The 27,953-nt window shown below is 32.3% G+C and overlaps 2 protein-coding genes across 3 annotated transcripts in view; one reads left to right on the forward strand and one right to left on the reverse strand.

Moving 5' to 3' along the window:
- Nucleotides 1-10,081, forward strand: part of LOC145935548 (caspase-1-like) — a 35,728-nt gene extending 25,647 nt beyond the window's left edge. The window contains exons 4-5 of one of the 2 annotated variants that reach the window (XM_083037011.1): nucleotides 1,109-1,229; nucleotides 9,148-9,326. In XM_083037011.1, the coding sequence (XP_082893137.1) occupies nucleotides 1,109-1,229; nucleotides 9,148-9,308 (282 nt within the window). In that variant the 3' untranslated portion in view covers nucleotides 9,309-9,326. The other variant, XM_083037010.1, reaches the window with a different exon arrangement.
- LOC145935545 (alkaline phosphatase) overlaps nucleotides 1-27,953 on the reverse strand; it is a 182,000-nt gene that overhangs the window by 85,911 nt on the left and 68,136 nt on the right. The gene's annotated exons all lie outside the window — the stretch shown is intronic.

Below are 27,953 nucleotides of genomic sequence, written 5' to 3' on the forward strand. Positions count from 1 at the left end.
ATTTCTGGCCACACTGCGTGTAGCCTCGAGTAAGTGGACCCTATATTTCTCGCCGCTCTTCCGCTCAAGTCTCCGCTCGTCTTTCCTTTAACGATGCCGTAAACATCGATAGATCTGCGTGTAATTGTCTCGTACTTGTTCCACTACCGGTTTATCGATTACAAAAGAGAAAACAATCGTAACGCGGCTTTTGTTGGTCATTAAACCATTTAATCTTTCAATAAATTCAATAAATGCACGCTCTTTTCCCATAAAAATGAAAACAATTTTTAAATCTTATCGAGATCAAATCTAACAAAATCCGTTTGATCCAACATTGTTTTATTATCATTAATAATATTGAATTATTATTTATAATATGAGAATACGAATTTTACATATGATGAATTAAATCTGCAATGTAGAATAATCAGATACAAGCTTTTCATTAAATTTATGCTTGAATATCGTGTTATGTAAAAACATTACAAAAGCTTCCTGAGCAACACATTCGTTTATTTACAAAATACAAAAATAAATTGTAGATAAAGATTAATTAATGCTGCATTATATACGATAGAGAGTAACGTATATTATCCGACTCAAAAATGCTAAAACTAATAAATCTAGCAATTTGTTATGTTTCTACATGTTTGCCGATTATATTTGTGATTGCACGTTTGAGTATTAAAATTCAAATCCAAATATCGGGCAAAGTTAAACAATTACAATAATTGCATTTAATCAAGTTTCGTGTTTACGTAAATACCCGTGAATATAAACTGATAACGGTCCACGTATCGATTTTCTTTTTATATTACGAGAATTTACACAGGGCGTGGCGTCGCGATATAAATTAACCGCTCCATTCAATTAAACGTGAAAATAAATTTTGAAAAAATTACGACGTTCGGAATCTCTTGAATATCGACTGGTTAATTACAAGGATGTGCGATGCGAAATACGTTTTAATAACGTTCCAAATCGAGTTACGATTAAAACGCTTCGAAGCGTTTCAAACAATTCGCGGTGGGTTCTCGCGAAGGAAATCCAACGAATTCCATGCATCTTTTATTCGCCGGAAAAATCTACTATTGTTGCTCACGCGCGCATTTTTTCTTTCCCTCAGGCTTGCCGCGGGTCGCAACTGGACAAAGGGGTGAAAATTATTCATGAGACGGATAGCAAGAGGACTACATACAGCATTCCCGCTTATGCGGATATCATGGTCGCATACTCTACTTATGACGGTATGTATATGTATAATGTATATGAGTGTAATACGTAAGAGTATACAGGAGGTTTCAGAACAGGTTGATCGGAATCAAAGTTCGAAGCAGCTTTCAATTTCAATTTGCCTCTAATTTTCGAAGGATTATTTCTTTGCTGTCGTATTATTTTTAAAAAATTCTCTCTTCTCAGGCGATTTTTTATTCGTTTATTTGCACGTATCTACACAGAGAGAATTTTCTCTTAGAATTTAAAATCTGAAAATCATGGTGGGACAATATGGTATGGAAAGAATTTTATAAAGATTTCTCACAATAAAAAATAATGTCTATCACAATAAAATAGAAAATATGTTTGATTAATTTTACTAAAAGTTATTAAAAGTATGGTAAAATTAATCAAACATATTTTTAAAATTCTTTCCATATATATACTATATTGTCTCACGATTACCATGATTTTCAGGGTAAATTTTAAGAAAAAATTCTCTCTTTGTAGAAGTTCGGATAATAATTTTGGATCACTCTGTAGATACGCGCGAGCTAGATGTTGTCGCGTACAAGTAAGCCCCTTTATTCGAGACAGCCTCCCCCGAGATAATGCAAGGAATCTGAATGAAAGGAATGCCTCTTTGAAAATAGTAGGTGCGACGCAGAGTTATATTAGGAATGTCGGATATGTGACGGTACTCTTAATTATTCGCGTATAGATAATCTGTTTGGCGACTGTATTTTTCTCCCGACGTGATATTTTATTTAGTTTATCGAAATAAAAATTTTAAGTAGCATAAATATACTCGAATTTTTTAGAATAAACAAAATATCAAGATTAGGCAAGTATTAAAATTAATCATTAATATTTTATAGTATCTTCTCTCTATATTTATGTTGGAAAATAATAAAGATTCTTCGTATAAATCATAATTGGAGTCATATAGAAGTGTCGATGGTGTTGCATTAATTAAAAGTACATCGCGATTGAAAAAAATAACGCGACGATTACCGCTTGAATGAAGGTGTACAAATAACGAATGGCCTCGTATACAATGCTCGCTAATGAGGTTGTTTACTCAAATTTCAAGCCTTTAGGTAACCATCATTAGCGCACATAATGCGGACCTGCATTTGCAAGGATATGCGATAAATCAAACAATATCGTCAGCTCGTAGACGTGTCGGAAAATAATTCAGGTTATCGAGTTCGCGATACAGATCTATTAAAGACATCTTCGGAGAGAGAAGGAACTTGCTTCGAAAGTCGATCAGTCGATTATTAGAAAGCATCAATAATTTCTCGCAATAAAATATACAAACGTGTCACAGATTCAAATAATTGAATTACAACATCAAAATATAAAAAATTACGAGAAAACCGATGACTTCTCTTGAGATAATCTCTCTCCCAACATAAAAAAAATCCTTATTATCAAAATCTAAAAGATTTTAAATAATTGTGCATATTAATGCTATATTAGAGTTTGAGAGAAATAAAATATATGTAATACTATGCGAAAAACTACGATGTTTCTTTTGATTTGTTTTCTAATATTTTTGAAAGAAATATTTGTTGAAAGAAAAGAGATCTATATATAAGTCATATAAGTAAAAAAATTTATCTTTAAATTTAATCCGTCACAGTGTAAAGGTATGCCTTATGCATGTCCTGTGTTACGTATCATCCTCACGTCTGTATTTCTTTATATTCACTACCTGATGCCTTCCCGAAACAGCTGGCGACGTTCGAAATCCCGGGCGATAATTGCATTGAAACGCGTTTCAAGCCAGTTTTCATACTCCGTCAAGCGTAAAGAACCAAGTATTAACGAGACTATCTATATATCCTCGATTACTGAACAATAAACGGATATGGCGAATGCCGAGTTAAGCGATCCTTCTTGCACACGTTCGTTTCTATAGCGTCGTATAAGCTGCTTATTCCTGAATAATACAGATTATATTACGAACGTAATAGACGCGCGCGATGCATATAGGTAATCTATGTCAATTTCTTCAATTACATCCTGCCTTCCGGCCGTCCTCCTCCTTTCTCTTCCCCTAAAACTTGTTAATGAATGTAAACCAATATTATTTGCAACTCAATGCCAATCCGGTACCGAGTCGGCTGCACTTTGAAATTTCCAATTATTATACCAATTATTGCGCTCTCTCTCTTCCAATCCTCCGCAGCGCGTTTGATTACCGTAGTCTATAATTCGGAAATCCGGGATTTCGTAGAAAAAAAAAAACAGATTTCAATGGAGGACGGCTGCTTTCGAAATTCTGAAACGCAAATTGTTTTGCGCGAGTATCGACAACATAGGCGCATAATAATGCAACGCGTACATTTTCGCGCGATTTCCGCTCGCGTGCATATATTTGACCTGCAGTGTTGTTGCTAATGGAGTGCGAGAATTTGTGTTGACAGTGGTGCAACGTCGATGACACAACAACGCGAGATTCTCCAACATGAGAACGTCAATCGATACACGCGCGTAATACTATCGGGGGGAATCGAGCAACATCTAATATATGTATACATGTAATCCAAATATGATTACAACGTACAACCACCTTTTCGAGATTTTATTTAAGATTTCTCGCTGTTCCATTATCTTTATATAGAAACGAGTTTTCGCGGAAATGTTATCCGGGCTAACATTGCTTCAATATATAATAAATTTTCAAATAATCTCTCTCTTTTTCTCTCTCGAAAAATTTAACAAAAAAATCCTTATTCAAAATATAAAAAATTTTTAATAATTGTATATTAGAGTTTGAAAGAAATAAAATATATGTAATACTGTGTTAAAAACTATGTGTGTCATCTTTTCCTTTTTATTTATTTTCTAATATTTTTGAAAGAAATATTTATCGAAAGAAAAGAGATCTATTTTAAGGTGAATCTATGAGAAACAAATTTTTGATAGATCCGAAACAATGAAATTTCTCAGCGATTGCGTCCGCGAAATCATGTAGCTATGTATTTTGTTATATAAGGTACGTTGAAAGCATTGTCCAATGAATCGAAATAAACCACAAATTGTAATACAAGTATATTTATGGTATATGTTTCAATGGGAAAAAGAATTCGAAGACTTTTTTAAAATATTGCATTGATTGTGAGATGTAAAATGGTTTATCGATACTCACAATTTATTACTGCATTTATTATTGTCATTATTATGCGGTTACTACGAGAAACAGAGGCGCATTTAAATAAAAAGGAGCTATCTGTGCTATATCGATACAAATATCGGTATTTTTGCGAAGAACAATCCGCAGGCTGGATATCGTCCAAGCTCTTTCATATGACTATTTTAATACCATTCGTAGCCAAGTTTCACATACATTTTTTCGTCTTTCATTCATTGCCTTTCATACACGTCGATGTATAAAACAGTACATCCGTTTTTCTTCTGCAGTTTTATATTCTTCTCGCATATATATGTATAATCATTAGCTAGCAAACGAGAAAATTGCGAATAAAGAGTGCGGCCAAGTCTTCATAGAAAAACCTCCCCTTTTTTCACCACCTCCAATTTAGCTAAATAATGGCTTAAATGAAAGTTTATGACTAGTAGATTAACTCTTAGAAATATTATGTTGAGTCGAGCAAACGTTCCAGAGAAATAAATGATCCAAAAAATTAATTAGCAACAGATAACGACTTAAAATTACTACAAAAAACACATTCAAACTTTTCATTAAAATGTGCTTATTCAAGCAAATGCTTTTTATGGCCAAAAGTATTTATAAGCTACAGATGTCTCGCAAAGTAATCAAAATTTATTTTAAAGGAATCGAGTAAGTCTCGCTATTAATCATATTAAAAAGAACTTATTTTGATCCCTTTAAGACGAATTTTAATCACATTTTCATGATTTTAGCAACAAATAAAAATGCTATCATCGTATTCACGTTATTCGATTCAAGAAGCATAAGATTACTTTTTATATGTATGTTACATTTTTTAGGCAAAAATGGGCGCATTTTATTCGTGGTCCTTTCATTTGTATTCTCGTAACGTCATTTCGCAAGAGATGATCGAGAGAAACGATCAATCTTAATAAGATCTAAGCGCAACTTGGACGAATAACGCGATAATTGTGCAAATCTGATGCAAATCTGCTACACTAACAATATAGATGAATATACACGAAAGATTACGAAAGAGAAATATTGCTCTTGACTGAGAGCAAATTTCAAATTCCTAAATTCAAAATCGAATGGCGCAAACTTTGTTACGATTTGCAGTTTTCTGCTGATTTATTGCGAGCAGCAGTCCAACAATTCGCAAAAAAAAAAAAAGAAAAAAAAGAAATTGGAGAAAAATACAGAAACTCGGCAAACCAACAAACGCAGGTTAGCAGGTTGTTGACCGGACGATTTCGCATAGCGACAAAGCATACCAAGCCATGATCAATCACGTGGAATTGGATTAATGAAAAATACCTGTCGATTGTCAACGCGAATTGGATCCGCGAACATTAGCGAACTGATATCAAAGTAATCGTCTCTCATTTTTAAAAGTATATAAACGAATATAAAACCTGTTACGCATTGCCCTCATGTAATGTAACTCTTCTTCATTACACGTGTCGTGTGATGTTAACGTAATACTCGCGTAAATACATACATATCTATAAGAGCTAAAAAAAATCATTGTTTCTTTTAATTAAATTTAATAAAAGTCGTTACACAAAACACTTATATATCATTAAGATCTTTCACTTTGAAATCAGATTTAATTGTAGAATAATTTGCTTGCAGAAATAATTTAAGCCGCAAAATTTACCCGACTGTTGACCATTTTGCTCATGATATCTAACGCGTATATAGATTAAGAAAAGTAAACATTTGTGTAATACACGTGTATTCTACGGAATGTTTACGGATATATGTATTCTGCCCATCGTATTAACAAGCCCGACAAACAGGATTTGTTTATGATACGAAACGGAAGATACACGCCCGATGTATAACGGTTCATGTGACGTTTCCTATAATATTGTAATGCACTTTTGCATCTGCATATTCCATTTCCTATAATCGAGCGCGTACGGCCGATATTAACGGATTAATTTTCTAGATTAATTTGAGCACGAGTAAATACGCAATCCAAATAATTTCCCAATATGTGTATTTATTTCACAGAATCTAACGATTATTACGCGTACGCACTGATTGCGTAATAGATTCATGCAAAAATATATTTTCGTCTTTTTAAAATATTAATATTAATATATAATATAATATTATTATTAATATAAATATAATAATAACCTCGATAAATATAATATTAACCTGACAAATCAGTGAACAATTTTTTTGCTTCAGAAAAATATATTTTCGTCTTTTTAAAATATTAATATTAATATATAATATATAATATTATAATTAATATAAATATAATAATAACCTCCATAAATATAATATTAACCTGACAAATCAGTGAACAATTTTTTTGCTTCAGAAAAATCGCCTTTGCAAACGATAGATAGCAATCGTTGCTATCCTTGATAACTAGTTACGCGATATGATAAACATGGTATGCGAATGATCACACATTAATTAATTTTATTTTATTTAATCCCTATTAATCCCTCATAAAGACGAAGATTACGTGTTCGTATACGTATGTATGTATGCGTGTGCACGTGCGTATATGTATGTGTTGTCCAAGAGGAAGTGGATATATTGTTAATAATGTGGATAATACTGAATTCGCGGATAACACCTGGCCCGATGCTAAAGGCATCGTTAATATGCCATGTAGAAGATAAGGGCATAGTTAACATACCGATGGCGATAGGGGGACGTGCATTTAACACTTCGCTATCCAGAAACATATGGTTAATACATCATCGAGTACGTGTACGTCCGGTTAAGGTTAACACCCCGATTTCACATCACATTGCGCTCAAGATTCTCGCAAACCAAGCCAAAGTAATCGATAACTATGTGATTTATAAGTGATTGCGTCAAAAATTATCGCGTCGATATATGCGTTATTAAATTTGGAAAAAATTACCTCTCTTTTTTCAAACAATTTTGACACTTGATATATATTTTTGGAATTTTAAGACTTTTAATATTATTAAAGTAATTGAGTGAAAAATAATATTTCCAATGTCTGAAAATTAAATCAACAGGTTTCTATTATCGTCCACCTTAATACGCTTAAATCTTCCAAATAATTGCCAGTTAGATTTTCGCGATTTGAAGAGGAATCGACCTCGTGTATTAGTGAAAATAAAATTCACAAGAGGTGAAAATAGCCGCGGCAAGAATCTAGCGCACATTGTATACGCCATTTAAGGAGAACACGTTGTCAGAATATATCAAGAAATCGATTTCTCTTACATATTCTCGAATGGTAAGCAGATGCAAATATAGTTTTTACCTATTCTAACAACGTGTTCCTCTTGTAAGACACTTCGATCCTACAATGCAACTTACTTGCCTTTTACACGCGCAACGAATTTCGAATCGCTGCAACACTTAATCATATACTCGTAAACGTCCAATTATTACGATTTATAATATCAACGCGAAAATATATCGAAGTTTATATATAAAGTACGTATAATATATATATTGCGCAATTTAAAAGCACTTTTGTCCGAAGAATCGACGACGAAATGCGACTGAAGTAGCTTTCAACATCTAGAAAATCGAATCCGTTGAAGCGCGCTTAAAATTGATGATAAGCTCTCATCGGAGCAAAAGCAGAAGTAATAACGAAATAAGAGACGGAATCATTGAACAGTTTTCGAAGCAACAATATCCGTACATGTACCTGCAGTGCATATATATGCAAAGTAATCCTAGATCAAGGAATCACGAACGTTGCAATTCTATCTGTGTAATCCAGACGTGGGAAGGAGAATAATCTGATCCTGAACTAATAATAGGCATTGAACCGCTGATAGTGGATCAGTAGTAATGCAAGTGGATCTAAAGGTAGAGTAAGCAAGTATAAGCGATATCGTCAAAAATTATTACTACTCCTGGTGACCTATTTTAGACGTCGCGCGTTTATTCCGCTTGGGCTACGATCCGCGCTGAAAGTTTCATGTCTATAATTGTGTTCGTTCCGCTGGTGATTCCACATCGTTAACGAGAACCGCGATATAGGCATTGAATATCGAGTTCGAATATGCACTTTCGAGCGATTAAAGTCACGTACAATAAACGAGATCGTCGACTAAATGAAATAGAGTGGCGTAACAATTGTTTAATAGAATAAAATATTAATTTCCATTTTTCTATTAACCCCAATGACCTAAAACGAGGATATCAATTTCACGTTAGTCGCATTTCTATCTCCACCGTGTTAGTTTGCTTAATTCCACATCCATTTAGACGAGGCCTAAAACAGGACGCCATCTAAATGTAGGATACGCGGCTTTCCTAAGAAGTTTAAGTGCTACGCCGGAGTAACTTTGTAATTTCAGGTTAAAATATACCTGTGTTCCGTGCAACACAATTAGCGAGGAGTGTGCTGTTGCTCGTGTATGCGCGGAAAGTTGAAATTAATCTAAACTTATTACCCAGGGAAGGTCGCAACTTTTTATTAGGGACAGGGTTAATTCGAAGTCGTAACGAATCTGCGCGACGCGAACTATCTGACACGGCGCTGTAAACCTCAATTAATTCATTTTACGAAATTTTAAAAATCTTTCCAAGCATTACCAAGTATTACTCTAAGATATATAAGATTGCCAGTTTGATAATTTTGTATTAATTCTTTTCGGTAAAAACGAGAGAGGAAAAAAGAGTTGAACGTTGTTGAAAAAATTGCATTTAGATATTTTCAATTTAAGAAGCAAATTAATTAACGTTAATGCCGCATCGCGCGTATAATTGACGTATATACGTGATATATTACGTTTTATCTCTCAGAGGTATTAAATTTCTAACCTGTCTCATATTACTAGCACCCTCTCTTCTCTTTTACACGGGTCATGGGTCATTCGCTGATGCAGCCACCTTATCGAGAGCCTGGCCACCGAAGAAGCATCGTCCGCATCGTCTCGCGAAGTGTATCTCATTACATACTCGGAAGCCGATAGTAATCCACTATCCGCAACCTCTGTGAGTAAACCGCGCGTGTTACTTTCAGGTTTTTACTCGTGGCGGAACCCGGATGTGGGCTCCTGGTTCATACAGGCGCTCCGCGAGGAGCTGGATCTTCACGGACGCAGACGGGATCTACTCAGCCTAATGACTTCCGTGAACCGACGCGTCGCCATCGAGTATCAATCGTACGTGCCGCAGAACGAGAGATTTCACGGAAAGAAGCAGATCCCGTCGATTGTCTCGATGTTAACCCGACTCGTCTACTTTCGCGATAAGTGCGCGTCGATACCCGACGAGATCGAGGACGAGTCGGAGGGAGAGAAGTCGCAGGTTTGTGAAAAAGTTACGTAAGACGCGAAAGTTCGCGTTTTCTCGAACGAAGGAACATGATGGATTTGCCGTCAGAAACTGACAAATAGATTTCAATTATTTTCTATGCATCGAATGCGTTTGAAAAATGATCGCAGATTCGTATGACTCATCAAATATGTTTAAATCATGTGTCAATCAAGCGTATATATACTCAAGTCGAAATTTTTCTCCTATTTTCAATCTCGTTCTTTTTTTCACGACTCCTAGAAGGTTTCGATATGTTTGATTTAGCTTATCCTAAAAAAGCAATAAACAAACAATTTTAAATGTGCATATATAGGTTAAATAGTTTCAAAAGAGAGTGTGATATGACAATTTAAAATATCAAAGTAAATGTTACATTAAAAATTTAAATTAAAAGTAGGAGAAAAATTTCAACTCGGATTTCAACGATATATAGTATGTATAAAAAATAGATTATCTATTTAGCTAAAAAATGTAGATAGTTTTCTACTTCTTTAATGTTATTTTAGTCAGACGAACGATGAATACTTCCGAATACTTTAAATATCTATACTGCCACCAGATTTAATTAAATATTATTTTATTGAGATTATCTCATTCGAAATTTTTTTGAGATTTATTATTGTCAATATCTTTCTTGAATTCTCTTTAAATAAGATATAAAAAATATGCATTATTAGAATATTATAATTTATTATAACTGTTATTGTTAAACCGAAATAGCAAATTAAATGGGAACATATTGCAGAATTGCTTAATGTCTAGATAATGCCTATTTAATGCTCTATGCGTTAATTGTACAATCGATTTAAATTGGTAAATAAATTATGGAATATCACGCGTAAAGAGCATAATGTTGATAATGCAAAGTAAAATAAATCGCCGGTACGTATTAAGCAACATATTATACTGAATTATTATATTATAATCAGGTTCACTATATTATTCTGAATTAATATGCTAATTGCATGCGGGCTTCCGGATGCGATAAAGGCTGTTATCATGACGACCAAGAATAATAATGATCGATGTTCTTCTCAATTTCACTATTTACTAGATATTCACCCCGATGATGATCGACCGTAACCGGATGAAACAATATATAAAGCAAAAATTTCGTTTCCGAAACGTTGATCGAAATTTAATTCCAAATTAATCGACAAGTTTGTCGCGAAATATTATGCGCACGCGTTTCTCTGAATTTTCTCCGCTGCAAGATGGCGGATTATGCGAGAGAGGAAAATTTCTCGAAACCATTTTCCCGAGCATAACGAGCGCTGAACTGATAATTCACAAGCGTTTGCATGAGAGAAATCAGCGAGGATTAATTACATCCCCATACTGTTGGCGGGTCTATTAAACGCAGTGCGTACGATTGAGATGGCATGTTCAATGTTCAATGTTGGATTAGATACCTGCGGTCAAAGGAATTAGACGTACGTACGTATATAGACGCGAATTAACCTTTGTCTTAGAAGATGCAAAGTGGAGAATCCACGAATTATGCCGTTAACCAGATGCGAATTATCGCGAATTGCAATCTCCTTCGTGAGCACGAGAGTAGATCGATCTACTACGATAATATACAGACAGCTCCGTATTGCGGAAATCTCAGCATCGCTTAATCACGTCGTTGTACACATGCTACGTTGTATAGCTGCAAAGCAGCTTTGAGAGATAAATAAAAGCGAAAAATAATAATGAGCATAAATAGCCGTGCATAAATATATACAGAAAATGATGGAACATGTCGCGATTTCTTTTTTTTCTTTTTTTTTTTATAAATTTGAAAAATATATTTTTATTTTTCCGAATTATCATATATTTTCGATACTGAAAATTTATATAATATCTCGTGTTTCATTTATTTTAAAAACAAACTGTAAGAAAAGACCTTTAAAAATATTGCAAAAGTTAATGCACTGTGTAGATTTATTTTACAGTTCAATTAAATTTATTTAATGTTTCAATATATTAGCTATAAATGATGCAAAAAACGATCAAATTTTATGTTTTATTTCTAGTATAACTTTTTCAATAAAATATATATAAAATTCTTTTAGGCTACTAATTGATACTGTTGTGGATTAAAATACGCGAAAAAATGGAATAAAAAAAGCGCAAAATAAGTAATAAAAATTATATTTTTCAATTGCACAAATTATGAAAGATTGTCAAATGCAGTCATGTTAGTTTGCAAAAATCATCCATTATTTCTTAACGAAAAAATACAATATATGATTATCTATTTCGTTTGTTTTTTTATATCATTTTTGATCCGCGTATTTTGAATGATTTAATAGCTTTTCTGAAATAAGCTAAAAAATATATTCACGTAACTCTAATCTTTACATAAATAAAATATTTTTGATACTTCATGAAAAATCGGATTTCTCTCTCCCCCCTTCCTTTTCCAAAATTTAGCAGAATATTTCTCTTTCGAAACATGATATTAACGCTATATATAATACAAAAATACGAGGCAAAATTTTCTTTTATTTCTCCTAAAATCTAAAATATTCCTACGTATCTTCGAAATTTGTCACGGATTTAGAAAATATTGCTCGCAATTTCGAATTTTCGATCAGAAGGCATTTCACGTATATAAGCGTAAGAAGCGCAAACGATAAGAAGACGATTCAATCACTGACGCGAGAAAGGGGGTCTAGCTGTCGAAGGAATTTTTCGAGCCGTTTTGACTTTCCGGACCGACAGCTGGAGCGATTGCGAATCGACCTCATCTCCTCGGGTTGCTAAGTGAGGCTCTCTCGAGGAAAACGAGCACTCGAAACTACGCGGATGGCTTGTCTCAAACACGATCAAAGGATTTCGGTTTTGCTAAAAGACTCCCTCTCTCTCTCGTCTCTCTTTACGACGTTTGTGAAGTGCACCACTTGAAATATAGAGGTGCACCGCGCTCGACGTGATCCTGCCGTTGTTACGATCAATATGGATGCGTCTAAGAAGTTGCGCTTTGTACGCGGATGAGTACAAGTTTGCATGCAAACGCATCGCTTTTTCATATTCTTAAGTGTTCGATATTTCACAGCTTATATTCACTGCCGAGCGACATTAAACTTTATTCTCTCGCGTACACTGTCAATTCTTTCTCTCGCTTTTCGCATGATTTTACCACAAATACAACGCTCCGACATATTTTTTTAATCCGCCAGCCGTTGTATTTTGTAATCTTATAGAATAAATCATGCGAGATGTCTCTAAAAATGTATTTCTACGGATAAAATATATGAATTTATTTATATATAGGGTGTTATATTTAATAATAATAATAATTATATAATAATAATCAGCTTATTTCTCGTGTGCAAATAGAGCGAATTAAATATTCTAATTTTAGTGAGATGTCGTAGATATGTAATGTGAACCAAGTAGATAAAATTATCTGAATCTCTATAGATAAAATTATTTATGTAATTAACTATCAACTACAAGTGAAAAAGGGTATTTTCACGAGTAAGAAGAATTGTAACGTGAACGGTGCAGTGTTGCAAGTGGTATAGTATTTCATTTTCGAAACAGTTTCGACTCGATACGGTTAAAAGTAATAAATCAATCCTACACACACACACACACACAAACATAGATAAACGGCTATATTGTCGATACTACACGAGAAGAGATAAGTTACAAGATGTTACACTATGTGTGCAACATACGCGCGGCTGTCGACGACATAATTTTAGAAACTCTCCGCGATACAAGAGGGTTAATCCGCTCTCATCCTCGAGAAAATCGAGAAATCGTGATCGAGAAACTGCACCGTGTTCTTATAACTAATCACCCTTTTGCTGCGGCGCAATCTGCAGTGTACATCCAGTGTAATTCCGGGAAAATGAAAGCAACGTGGCGGAGCATTCCGAGACGGCGGTAAACTAAGGTACCATTCGTCTTAATCCCATTTACAAGCTCTGTGTGTGAGTGAGTGCGCTAAATTCTATCTCGTTCGCACTCGCGGGTATTACTATCTCGGTTTTGTTTTGCTCCAGAGTGTCGTCTCTCTCTCTCTCTCTCTTTCAAACCCTACGCAATGCCATCGCACTCGTGAAATACGACGCGACAGTAAGAGCACAACCCCCGCTTTTAGAAATCGCTCAACCTCATTAACACGCGAGTGCATTGACACGCAACGCGAGAAGCACCTGTCACCGAGTGCTCCGGAGCTTTGAAGAAATTACTCTCGATTCGTTAAACGTTGAACGAATGTGAGACACGTCTAGGCAAAATGCGATTGTCTCAAAATAATTCTTCTGCCTTTTAGATGGAGAATAGTTCGAGGTAATTTTTTTTATCTTTCAATAATTCACCCTAATAATGAAATAAATTTGATGAAACGGAAAGAGAGATATATAGTGACATTTTTCAACCCCGTTCGTTTATAATCGTACGAAACGCGAGAAAGGGATCCGCTTACGCGTCAAAAGCGAAGGTAAATTATGCCAATTTCTCACATCGAGTGATGTCCATCGATGTTACGGATTAACGCGACTATGGAATTCCGTCACGATTGACCATCACGATGTTATTGACCGCCGCTAATTCTCCGCCGACCGTCAACTCGCCACTAAAACACATCGCGGCTCTCTCTCTCTCTCACACGGAAGTGATGACCGGATAAAAGGGAGGATGAAGGGATGGAAGCTGCCTGGAGTGACGCAAATTAGCGCGGACGGTGTGTCTCCGTGTCATTCGACATGGGGATATAATCCGTTTTGATCCGCGAATGCCTCTCGCGATAGATCGCGATAAATCGCGATAGCCCTGGAGCCCCCGGTCGGGGGAAGTTTTGACGCGATTCGCGAAACGTCATCGATTCGCCCTCCGTCGACGACCTGGTCAGCATTTTCACCGCGGCCACGTAATCTTTTTGCCCGACTCTCTTCCGGTACTCGAGCCATAATTCCGGGGACCGACAGGATATCCTTCGCGTTCTGGCTGTCGGCGTGTAAATGCGGTGGCCCTTATTTTTTTCTTTTTTCTTTCTTTTGTGGACGCAACATCGAGCGTTAAGATCACCGAATCGTTGCCGCAACACAGTGCTGAGGATCATCCCCTATCCCCGTTTTCCGCGGTCATCATCCGTTCGCGTCTATCTAGCACTATCCCTTGTGATATGTATGTATATGCAAAATATAAAACTCCGGTTTTCCAATACGTTGTATCCGCTTTCATTTTTACTACGTTTCAACGGTATATGGTTGATTACATTCTTCAGTTGCAGCAAACGACGAGTGGGATATAATACGCTTCGGAGATATTTTTATAAAATGATCTCTCTTCTCTTATATCTGCCTGATAACAAAACTCTATCGTATACATATATATATAGTTATGTATCCTACATATAACTATATACTGTATATGAAACTTTTTCTTATGTTTCTTGTCTGCTAAAAATGTGATCAAAATGTTTTAACTATGTTTAAAGTTTTATAAAATAATATTTGAAGATTTTGTCCTATAATTATTGCGCTCTTATTAACTCGTATTCCTTTTTCTTGATTGTATATATAAGAATATATATTTTAAATATAATGAATAAAGTCAACCTTTGTAAATCATCTCAAAATTACATCTCTAGTACTATAAATTATAGAGAAATACTTAGAGATTATACAATTTATATTAAGCAATAATATCAATATTACGAAATGTAAAAATATATATAATTAGAATAGTTATTATAAAATTATATTAAATTAAAATTTTTAATCACATACATGCACTGGTTTAATAGCTACTTTAGTGTAATTTGAATCGGCGATGAAAGAAATTCTTATTTTTTTAAACCAATTAAATTTCTAACAATTAAGTCTAAACAATAATAAATAGAATTGAAATTATGCAAATTATAAAACAATAAACATAAAGTAATAATTTCAATAAAAGCTAGAAAATTTTTTGTAAAATAGATAAATATATAATGACACATTTTTTATTCAGTTAAAGTAAATAAAAAAAATGAATAAATAAATTAGAAGATTTGATATTATAGAATAAATATTATAAAACAATCACTAATATGATTAAATTGTATTATATTTACAAAATACTGATATTATCGTTCTAGTATAAATTATAATTTGAATATTTCGCAATCTGCAATATTAGAGATATAATTTTAATGACTTGCAGATTACCTCAATTCGTTATGTTATATTTAATAACAGTGTTTCAACGGGATAAACATTATATGTTACTGCGCAGTGAGCGAGAATACGCTTTGACTATTATTATCACTAATTACTGTACAAGCGACTTACGAGTAAATCTAAAGTAGCTATAGCTAATAATAAATCCTTATATAATAAAAAACCTTCCATTATAAAAAACTACTTTTAGAATAAAAAATCGCAAACTTCATTGTTAATTTTTCAATTAATTTTGTTTATTTTTATTTTCTTGCAGTATATTGTTTTAATTTTAAAACATCCTATATATATATATATATGTGTGTGTGTGTGTGTGTATATATGTATATACATTTAATATAATAAATTAAATATTAAATTTATTTTACCTCAAAAAATTATAAAACAAAAAATTTATTATTAAACTCACCAGTAAATGTGCAACAATAAAGTTGATTAATATTGTGATCTGTAAAATTTAATATATCTACATTATATATAAAGCAGTTGCAACGACATTTTTTATTTGTTCTCTAAATAACTGTTTAATAAAAAATATTGCATAAATAATAAAAAAAAAAAATTTTTTAGATTAGAATGAATTTTTATAAAATATGATTATACATATATGATAAAAAAATTTTAATATTTTATATAAATACTCTAAATAATTATAGATTTTAAACACTATGTTAAAATATTTTACACATATATTTATATATAAATATTCATTAATATATAAATATTTTATTAGACATATTTTTTAATTATACAAAAATATTTATTTGTAGATTTATAATGTAAAATGCATTAGTAATATACAATTATGTAATATATAATTTATATATAAAATGGATCTCTAATAATAAACAAAGAAATAAAAACAAGACATTAATTTTACAAATAAAAAATAATAAATTCAATGAATAATATGAATCGCCTCACAGTTGCTCCACCGTTGCCCAATATCTCCCCAGACTTACTCCTCTATTGTTAATTTTTCATTACTTCTTCAAAACGACATTCTCTATGACATTTACTCGCGAAACATAATTGACTACGATCCTGCACGTACTAAATAGTAAAATTCGATAATCGCACGATACTTTGTACAGCACTTTCGACGTTAATCACACTCAATGCACACTTTATTATATTACAATGAGAGAACAGCGTAAAAATTATAGTCGCAGCTTTGGTATTTGAGCACAGCTCGAGTAAAATTAACAACTTGTTAAAAGACACATTGTCGTCCGAAAATACAATATTGACATTGAGTATTGCATGCGCGATATATTTAAACACAAAAATCTCGCGATATTTAATTAATTGGCGATCTGATAATTTGTATTAGTCTATGCTTTTGATTCGAAAATAACGTGTAAATTATACTAAATTAGTCGCAAAATTTATATCAAAATAAAGTAAAATATATTCGATTCATGCGAAGTAAAATATATTCAAAACCTATTTAAAGAAATTATCATCCGTAAATATCCGCAGTAAAACAATTTATAATTTATCCTGTTGTTTTGATTTCTATTTCAAATCAATATATTGTGTGAAATAGATACTTCGATAAATAGCTTCGTTATCGCGAAAGTTATTCAATTGCATAAACTGATAATCGCTAATTAGAGTAAACATGATTGCAATTATATCAAAGTTTCGTATGACGATACACGAGCAAATAACGTTACCTTCGCGCTTGAGCGATTGATAGCGAAGCTGTAGGATGTAAACAATGTATAGTTCGCTATATCAAACACAGTACAATAACATTCAATTCGATACCACCACGAAATATTGAACATACCACAAAACAAAATTATGCGAAATATTCTATTTTCCTTTTATATAAATTATTATCAATTTAAAATCAATTATTAGTTAATGGATAATCATTAATAGTATATATCACAACTTTTACTTAATTCACTTGATTCATCAAAAATTTAAAACGTGATACGAGATATTCGAACTCAAACCGAATCGTTAAAGGAACTGAAATTTGCTCGTAAAAGTTGTAATGGAACGATAACTTACAATTTCTATCTCCTCTCACTTCGATTCTTACTTAAAACCCACTTTAAACGATCTATAATTCGCGATAAAATTCGGAATAAAATTCTATTTGTAATTTTATGTATATCATGTAATGCATGCAGAAAATAAAGAAGAATAAAATAAATACGTATGTAAAAATACATATTAGAATAGATACATCTACATATTAAAATTATAAGTGAAATATTTTGTCTTGAATTTTTAAGCAAATTATTGTCTAAGGCCGGTATTCATAGTCCATTCTTATTTCAAGACCGTCTTAAGTAATGTCTTAAGATGCAAATACAGCTCTGTGATTGGTTAATCACATCTTAAGATTGTACTTAAGACAGTCTTAAATATAAGAACCGACTATGAATACCGGCCTAAGATTGTCTAAAGCGGGCTTTAAGTAAGAATTGAACTGATTTTTATGGACAATTATAGTTTCTTTAACGATATAAAAATGTTTGAATTAGAATGTATTCATCACATTGTACTTTTCATTGATTTTTATTGCCGATTACTTTTGGATTTAAAAAAATACATAAATCTCGGAATCAAATAAGTTAAAGTTAAGTAAAAGTGATATTATATTCACTATTAATTAATAATTGATTTGAAATTCAAAGAATAGAATTATTACTTCTGTAGTACCTAAATATTTCGTGACAAATATTAAAATGTCATACTATGTTCATAGCCTTTACATAGCCTTTATAATCTTGTCATTCATTCAAGCGAGAAGGTATGAATCAGTCTGCGTATCACCATATTACATTTTGATATGCTCGCAATCATGTGATTCCTATAATTAGCGGATTATTAGTCTGCGTAATTCAATAACTTTTGCAATTAATGATTCGTAAGAGCATCGCGATAACGGTTATTTATCGAAGCATATAATTTCGTGCATAATATATTCGTTTTAAATAGAAATCAAAGCAATGAAAGAGGATGGAATATACAAGTTGTTTTACACTGCGATATTTACGGGTGATAATTACTTCTTTAAATATACTTCGAATATACAATATTTCATTTAACACTTTTAAATTTAAAACTTCATTCAACACTTTTAAATATAAATTTTTCGATTATTTTATAATATGTATATACTAAAATAATTTACACGTTATTTTCGGATCAAAACACAAAGTGATAAATAAATTATTCGGATTGACTAATTCCAATAAACGTAGAATCATGGCATACCACTGTTCATTAGAATTAATAATACATATATTTTGGGGCATTTTTGTGCACAAAGTAAATACCTCTTAAATAGCTGTTAACTCGACTCGAGTTACGCGATTTTCGAACACCAAATATAGCTTTATACCATTATATAATTTTCGCCTTGTTCTGCTCTCATAACATAATGAAGTGCATATCAGGTTAATATATTGGATGTGATTAACATCAAGAGAGTGTCATGCAAAATGTCGCGCAATTATTGTATTCTACTGATTAGTGCGTGTATGGACGTAATTAATCATGTATTTCGCAAGTGAACGTCATAAAAGAATACCATATAGAAGCAATGAAAAATGAACGGAGAAGGAGCAAACCCGAGAAAGTATCGGGCAACGACGAAGTAACCATGGAATGAGCGATTTATATTACTGCTGAGTTTATTTTTTATTTGTAAAATTAATTTTTTATTTACTTCTTCCTTTTATTAAAGATCCATTTTAAATTATATATTACATAATTTTATGTATATATAAAATATTTTACATCATAAATCTACAAATAAATATTTTTGTATAATTAAAAAGTATGTCTGATAAAATATTTATATCAATATTTATATATTATTAAATACATGAAAAATATTTTAATGCGTAAAATTTATAATTATTTAGAATATTTATATAAAATGTGTGTTTTATCAAAATTCATACTAAAAAAATTGTTTTGTTATTTATGCAATCTTTTTTATTAAACATCCACTTAAAAAACGTAAAATAATAAATATCATTGCATGCAATATTATATTTTTTAAAGTATTAATTATGTTAGATACTGCTTTATATACAATTTAGTTATATTTTCCAGGTCATAACGTTAATCAACTCCTCTGTTGCGCATTGTATTGATTAATTAAATGACTTTCTATTTCATTTTTTCAAGATTATAAATTCATGAGAATTAACATCACACATACACACTGACGGATCCTGGGGGGGAGGGGGGGTAAAAACCCCCCTTGCAAATTAAAAGAAACAGTTTTGAATTTGTTTAAAAAATATAAATAAAGAAAAACAAACATTAAAGAGCTATCGACGTCAGGATCCGCTAGTGTATATATATCAGTATAAGATATACACTGTAAATTATACTCATTACGCATTCAAGGAGTTAAGTATAGATTAAGTCAGACATAGAACGAAATAATGAGATAATTTCATTGCGCGAAAATAAATAGATGAAATTCTTTATATCTATATATAATATATATATATAATATATATTATAATATTATATCTATATAATATATATTATATAGATACAAAGAATTTCGCCTAATTATTTTCGTGCAACGAAATTATCTCATCATTTCGTCGTATGTCTGACTTAATCTTTACTTAACTCCTTGAATCCGTAATGAGTATAATTTATAGTGTATCTTATACATACATATTGTATATATTATATAGATATAAAGAATTTCGCCTAATTATTTTCGTGCAACGAAATTATCTCATCATTTCGTCCTATGTCTGACTTAATCTAAACTTAACTCCTTGAATGCGTAATGAGTATAATTTACAGTGTATCTTATACATACATATTGTATATATTATATATATATATATATATATATATATATAAAGAATTTCGCCTAATTATTTTCGTGCATGAAATTATCTCATTATTTCATCCTATGTCTGACTTAATCTATACTTAACTCCTTGAATGAGTAATGAGTATAATTTCCAGTGTATCTTATACTTTTATATATATATATTATATATATATATTTTATATATATTATATATATATATATATATAAGTATAAGATACACTGGAAATTATACTCATTACGGATTCAAGGAGTTAAGTTTAGATTAAGTCAGACATAGAATGAAATAATGAGATAATTTCATGCACGAAAATAATTAGGCGAAATTCTTTATATATATAATATATACAATATGTATGTATAAGATACATTGTAAATTATACTCATTACGCATTCAAGGAGTTAAGTATAGATTAAGTTAGACAGGACGAAATGATGAGATAATTTCGTTGCATGAAAATAATTAGGCGAGAAATTCTTTATATCTATATAATATATATATATATATATATATATATATATACTAGCGGATCCTGGGGGGAGGGGGGGTTAACTCCCCCCTTGCAAATTAAAAGAAACAGTTTTGCTGAATTTGTTTAAAAAATATAAATAAAGAAAAACAAACATTAAAGAGCTATCGATGTCATTGATCCTGGAATAAAAGCTCATCATAAAACCAAAAATATTAAATAAAATAATTTTGCAACCCCCCCCCCCCCCAATTATCGACGTAAGGATCCGCTGATGCACATACATATATATAGGATGTTTCAAAACTTTCAAAACAACATACCACAGCAAGAAAATTAAAAATGAAAAACTACGATAAATTAAATAATAAAATTTATGAGTCTTTATTGCAAAATATAGTTTTTTGAAATATAAGAATTTCAAGCTGAATAATTACAGACTATGTTTCGACGGCCGTCTATTTACGAGTACTTTGTTTATGTGTTAATTGATTTATGATTATATAAATTCTAAATTATATTTGTATTACAAATATATTGCACTTCACTAATTGAGTAATTATTGATAACGCAATTGAAGTGTTTCCTACAGCTAATCAAAAGATCATATGAATGTTCTTCACACATTACTACGCTGTGACGTATAATATTCATCACGATCAAACGTAGTCAAATAACAAATAAAATTAATCTGATTAAAATTATATCTTTAATATTGCTAATTATGTAAAATTATTTAAATTAGTTTATACTAGAACAATAATATATCAGTATTATAAAAAAATGTAAATATAGTTTTAAATATAATTGAAATAGAGAGAGAGGGATTTAATTGATTTATAATTATATGTATATAAATTCTAAATTGTATTTCTATTTGTATTACAAATCTATTTGTATTGCATTTCACTAATTGAGTAATTTTTTTAAATAAATTGTTATTAAATGTAAATTATAATCTGGATATATTTCTCTTTCTTTACAATTTGTAACAATAAAGTTATCATTTTAATAATTTACAAATTTACTCTATTCGTTATTTATTACCAATATCTTATATTCTTAATTTGTAATGTGATGTCAAGCAACAAATGATAGATTCAAGATATTTCAACTCATTTGGGCGATTATGACTAAAATATGATCTTTTTGCATATCTATATAATGTCTATGCAAAATATTATTTTAATGATTGATAAAAAAATTAAATAATCAATATAATAAGTTAACATTAATAAGTTAATATTGATAATAATTAGTAATAAATTAGTATTATATTATATATACATATACATTTTTCTGTAACATTATCATTTAATTAATATATATACTTTTCTGTCATTCAAAAAATATACTGTCATTTAAAAAAAAATCATACTCAAAAATTTGTATTACGTAAAAAATAAATGTGCGTAAAATTGCATATTTTAGAGACACGCGGAAAAATGAGGGAGCTTGGCTTCCGGTAACGATTCGATGCAGAGAGAGAGAGAAATCAAATATTCAAAAACAACAAGCAACGTATCCCCAAGAGGATAATAAACGTCCCGTCGAAACGTCAAAATGCGTCGCAAACGTTTTGAATTAGCGATATCGAGGTAGAAATTCGGAAGAGGAGAGACAGTAGCTAGCCGCGCGCGCAGCTAAGCGGGTTTTATTTATGGCGGAAGATGTATCTTCCGTTGTGTCGCTCGACGTTTTCGAAACGCGACCGAGCCAATTACTGAGATTTCGCTTAATGTCGGTGGTGGTGCGCGCACGCAAAAAGAACAAGCGATACCCGCATTTACTCAGCCAACGCCGTTTGTAAAATATCCGCGTCGGAGACCGCTATATGGTTCGCCACCAACGGAATGCGAAGTAAATTACGCTGGCACTTAATTCTCGGCAAAAACTACGTACAAATGAATATCGGAGTCGCGATATACAGCTGTGGTTTATTTGAAAAACAAAAAAAAACAAATTTCTCTATTAATTCATAAATGAGATTCAATCTGCACAGATTTCTGCGCAATAAATTTGCCTTTGTCTGAAGAAGAGACAAGTTGTAAAAAAAGAATACAAAATGAATATAAAAAGATACAATGATTCTCTCATATTGTTCTTTCATTATTATATAAAGCGTATTTATATAAGTTGAGTACTAATTAGCGTATTTGATTCATGTTAGATAATAGAGAAAACTTTGAGAAAATCTTGAAACATATTTAAATCTAAGTAAATTCAAAGATTAAATATAAAATGAGAAACAAGAAATATGGTAAATAAATTTCTCGAAATATATTCTAATATCAATAATATTGCAATATTTCCAAATAATACGAGAAGAAGCACTTTCGCGACTTTCGTTTTCCTTGGCACAAGAAACATACTTTTAAATTCTCGCTTTTGGCAAACGTTAAGATATTTCCCCGAGTCTTAAAAAAAGGGAGAAATCGAAATGCTGTTTATATCGACATTATTCTCTCTCTTTCTCTCTTTTTTATTTCTTTCATCATCGAAATGGAGCTGAAGAGAGCGTCGTGAAATTTAAAGACTTCGCGTTGTGCGTAAAGCCGCCGCGGCAGCAATTTTCAAGGATTTTGCGCTATATTCTCCTCACGTAATCTTCTTTCGCCTGCTCTCCCCCTGCGACCCCTCGCTTCGCGACTCTAAAAAACGTCACCCCTGTAACCTGGCCTGGCAGTTAAAAATCTTTCCGTGCATTTCTCGTATCTGGACCGCGATATATCTAGTTTCCCGCCGCCGATGAGATTTTCTTTGTTTCTCGGACGGATTGCATAAGACAAACGCTTTTAAGTTTTTGTCGCCGCGTCAGTTTCTCATTCCTTGCCTTGACGAAAATAATAAAACTGACAAATTTCCACTGTGCACTTTCTAAGTGATCATTTATCATAAATTCGCTTCGCGTTATCAAATGGCTGACAAATATTTGGTGTCGATTTAATTAGACTAGCAAGGAGATTTATTCCCTTGTGCGATGGAAAAATATTTTTATTTTTCTTTTTTTTTTTTTATTAGAAAACCTTTTTTTCAAAAGAGCTAATATTAGGTCGCGAATCCTTTTCCCTTGATTGGGAAAGCTCGCATTAACCTAATGGAAACACGCTGATTGCCTACAGCGATATGTCTGGTGGTAATCGTGGTGAATCTATACACATCGATGTTACCTCGTTACATTGTTACGCGAAACCATAATTCCAACATTTCGTTAGCAAACGAGATTCATGTTCATGCGGCCTCGATGTGAGTTCAATTTGCCTATTCGTAGACAACGCTTGCATTTTATGTGAGCATGTCCGACATTTTATAGATGGCTTGTACTACGTCCGTATCGTCGAGGATAAATCTTTTGTTTTATATGCGGAATGCGTAATAAATAAGAGCTCCTCGGCTTCTCGCTTAGCCGCGGAATTTATCTGCCGCAAAGTTTTATCGATTCGCAAATCAATACGAGTCTTTCAGCAGAGGTAAATTATTATAGGGTCAATGCTGCAGAGAGACGCGCTAATCTCCCTTGAAAATTCTTATCAAAAATATAATCATTCATATATTCTGCGGATTCTATTAAGCGATTAATCTTAATAAGATTTTATATATTAATTCTCGCGAAGAAATATTTTCTTTTGCGTAACTATACAGATGTCTCTTAAAATTTTTAATAAACATAAAAATAAATAATTGTTAGATAAATTATTCTTTATACGTAGTAACTTGTAGACCACATTATCCATGTTTTAGTATGAAAGATGCAGACATTTCTTGTATGTGTGTAATCGCTTTATAGAAGTACTTGTGTAAATAATATAAAAAGTGGCAAAAGTTTAAAAGTCAAGTATGCTCGGGAAGTGGCAGTTTATCGAACACAACGGACGATCGCTGCGGAAGACGTTGAGAAAAGAGGATATCGACTTTACAAGTCGTCCCACGCGAGCACGAAAAGCAAATCTCTCCCGAACGGAAATACGTGACGTGCAAGCGTACTTATTACTCTTCTCCAAAGTCTAATTTGCAGGGCGGTGTCGGTTGAACAAGAGACAAAGATCGATTCCAAGAAACGGTCGCCGTCTGCAAGAAACGGTCCGTTTGCATCTTACACAAAAGACATTAATGTTTTATGGCGCAACGTCACTAATATACTTCAAACAATTCCTCAAATAGTTTAATTGGAGAGCGACGCTTTCTTCTGATACTGTGAGACATATGAATCGAAGTTATAACAATTAAAATAATTAGTCATTAATCATTTCTAATAAATTTATAATAAATTCATAATAAATAATAAATGATTTATTTTCGTTATTAATTATGGATTTACGGGTGACTACAAATATTTAATCGTATATCAATTTCTGCGAGCAGTAACAAAATGCCCTGATAATCTTACATTTCTATATTCTTATAAAAAATTTATATTAATCATATATTGTAAAAAAAATTGTAGAAATTCAGTATTACGTGTATAAAAATATTAAATATATGTGTTACAATATTTGATATTATTAATCAAATATCATACATATAATTTAATATTTTTATATATTATTAGTCAGAATACAAGGAAAAATTTTGCAATTATTTTTACAATTTGCAATATCACAATCTTCTTAATGTCGCAACATCTTACTGGATGTATTGAACGTTAGGAAGAGGGGCAAAATAACTCTGTTGAAACAATCGAGAAAGTTGCGAAAGGAGCGGAAGCACTTGCTGGCTCAAAGAAGGAATTATAAACGAAATATAACAGCTCTCGTGAGAATTGTAAAGGAGTGTAAGAGACTGTATCCTTTAAGACTCCGTATCCTCTCTCGAGAAACGAAATTTCGGATTCTTCGATTCTTTGTAGCAGCGCGATAGCAACGCGGGATTAACAAAACATGCATTACCCGAGTTAATGGCTGCATTAGCATTTATTACCCTGACATTTTGCGCGCGAGCGAAATTACAATCACGCGCATTACATTTATCATACATGGCGCATATACGATTCGCCGCGTGCTTTGACACAATAACAAGAAACAACTAAAGAGATTAGAGTGGAGCGAAGTGGTATTAGTATCTCAGAGAGAATATTAGGATTAGGGGAGAGGAGAGAGACCGGTGGGTTAATCGCATATTCTCTAAGAGCCAAATCTAGGACGATTCAAGGACAAAGTGAATCGCCCGCGATACGATCGCCGTAATTGAGGTAACCCTATCGCGTTTTAACTGATTAATTCCCGAAGCAAGAGAGAGAAAGAAAGAGAGAGAGAGAGAGAGAGAGAGAGAGAGAGAGAGAGATGGGGTGGAAAGATAACTTGGCGAATAAATTTCGCGGTAGTATAACCAGATCGATCGAAATCGGTCTTCCGAATGGGCGGACGTCAACGGGATCGCAATCAAAATGCCGTACCGCGGCCTAAAATAGGTGTACGTCCTGTCGTGATGTATACGTCCGATAAGGATACCGGAAGATAGATGCGTAATTAGCGCCGCAGACTGGGAACTAACGAATATGTAGCTCTATCCGGTAGTCCGCGATATATATCCGCACACCGTCCTTTCGAACCCAAACCTGATAGTATCTGCACGCTAGTTACACGTTTGATAACAACCCCCGCGCTGGATATAAATGCACGATTTACACTTCAGTTTCGGTGCATCTGTCGGCGTCCAGTGGCGCGACCGGATTAGCAGCCCCCGAAATAGTCGAGCCCGGTGACGGATGCTGCTTTAACGCGTGACGTTGCCACGCAAATATAATCCAGAACACAAATACCGGACGTATGTATGTCCGCTAAACACCGACCATCAATCGGCCCCGTTAGAACTCGAAACAGAAAGACCTTTAATTGAAATAATAATAAGAGATCGATATAATCACTTCAGACTTTGACTGATAGCTGATTGTGTTAACAATCTGCAATTGTAGTAAAAGAAATCCTATTATTAAAATTATTTATTTCTTTGCATTATATAGACAATAAATTTATTTCTTTGCATTATATAGAAAATAATTTAAAAATTCTAGAAAAAATGAAAAGAAGGATTTAGAAAAGAAGATTATAACTATAATTTCAACAAACGCATCGAGAGAGAGAATTACTTCGACTTTTATTCTTGAAGAAAAAAAGTTTTTTTTTATTTATCGCAATGGCTTTTCACATTTGATAAATGAAATGTAATACATTGTTCGATTTAGCTCTATATAGGATACTCCAATGTAATCTAGAGAGTCAGCAAATGACAGACATGTAACACGAATCCTGCATGCGCCATCAATAACTAACGAATAACGTTCCTAAATGGGAACATTCTGAATAATATGAAATGTATGTATAACATGCTCTGCTAAATTAGAACTACTAAATTTTGAAAATCGACAAAAACTTTTTGCGAAATTTTGCAAATTTATAACATTGCGTATAATATTGTTGCTATTATAAAAAATAGCAATTAAACTGTGCTACATAAATATTAAACCATATGATTAAATTATTTTTTTAAAAGATTAAAGCGCGGATTTTCAATAACATACAATATACTAAATCGAAATTCAAATTTTTCTGTAAGAATTATTAATATGACAAATCTCTCTGTGAGAATTAGCTTTAAAATTAAACATTCAATTATACATATAGCTTTAAAGTTTAACATTTATTAATATTTTATTTATCTGATGCAAATTTTCTCGTTAAAAAAGTCGCCTTTACAATTCACTGTAATACCATTTAAAGAAAATTTGTCACTCGCATTCTACAATCAACATATTATATTTTTATGTAGATGAGACAGTTTTATAATAAGAATTCCTTCTCTCTTATTCTCTCTATATATTTGTATCCTTTTTTTCCCCGAGATTTTCCCCATTTTCC

The sequence above is a fragment of the Prenolepis imparis genome, unplaced genomic scaffold, assembly GCF_030444845.1.
Source record: "Prenolepis imparis isolate NDT839.2.m4 unplaced genomic scaffold, iyPreImpa1.0 SCAF_4, whole genome shotgun sequence".
In the NCBI taxonomy this organism is placed as follows: Eukaryota; Metazoa; Arthropoda; class Insecta; order Hymenoptera; family Formicidae; genus Prenolepis; species Prenolepis imparis.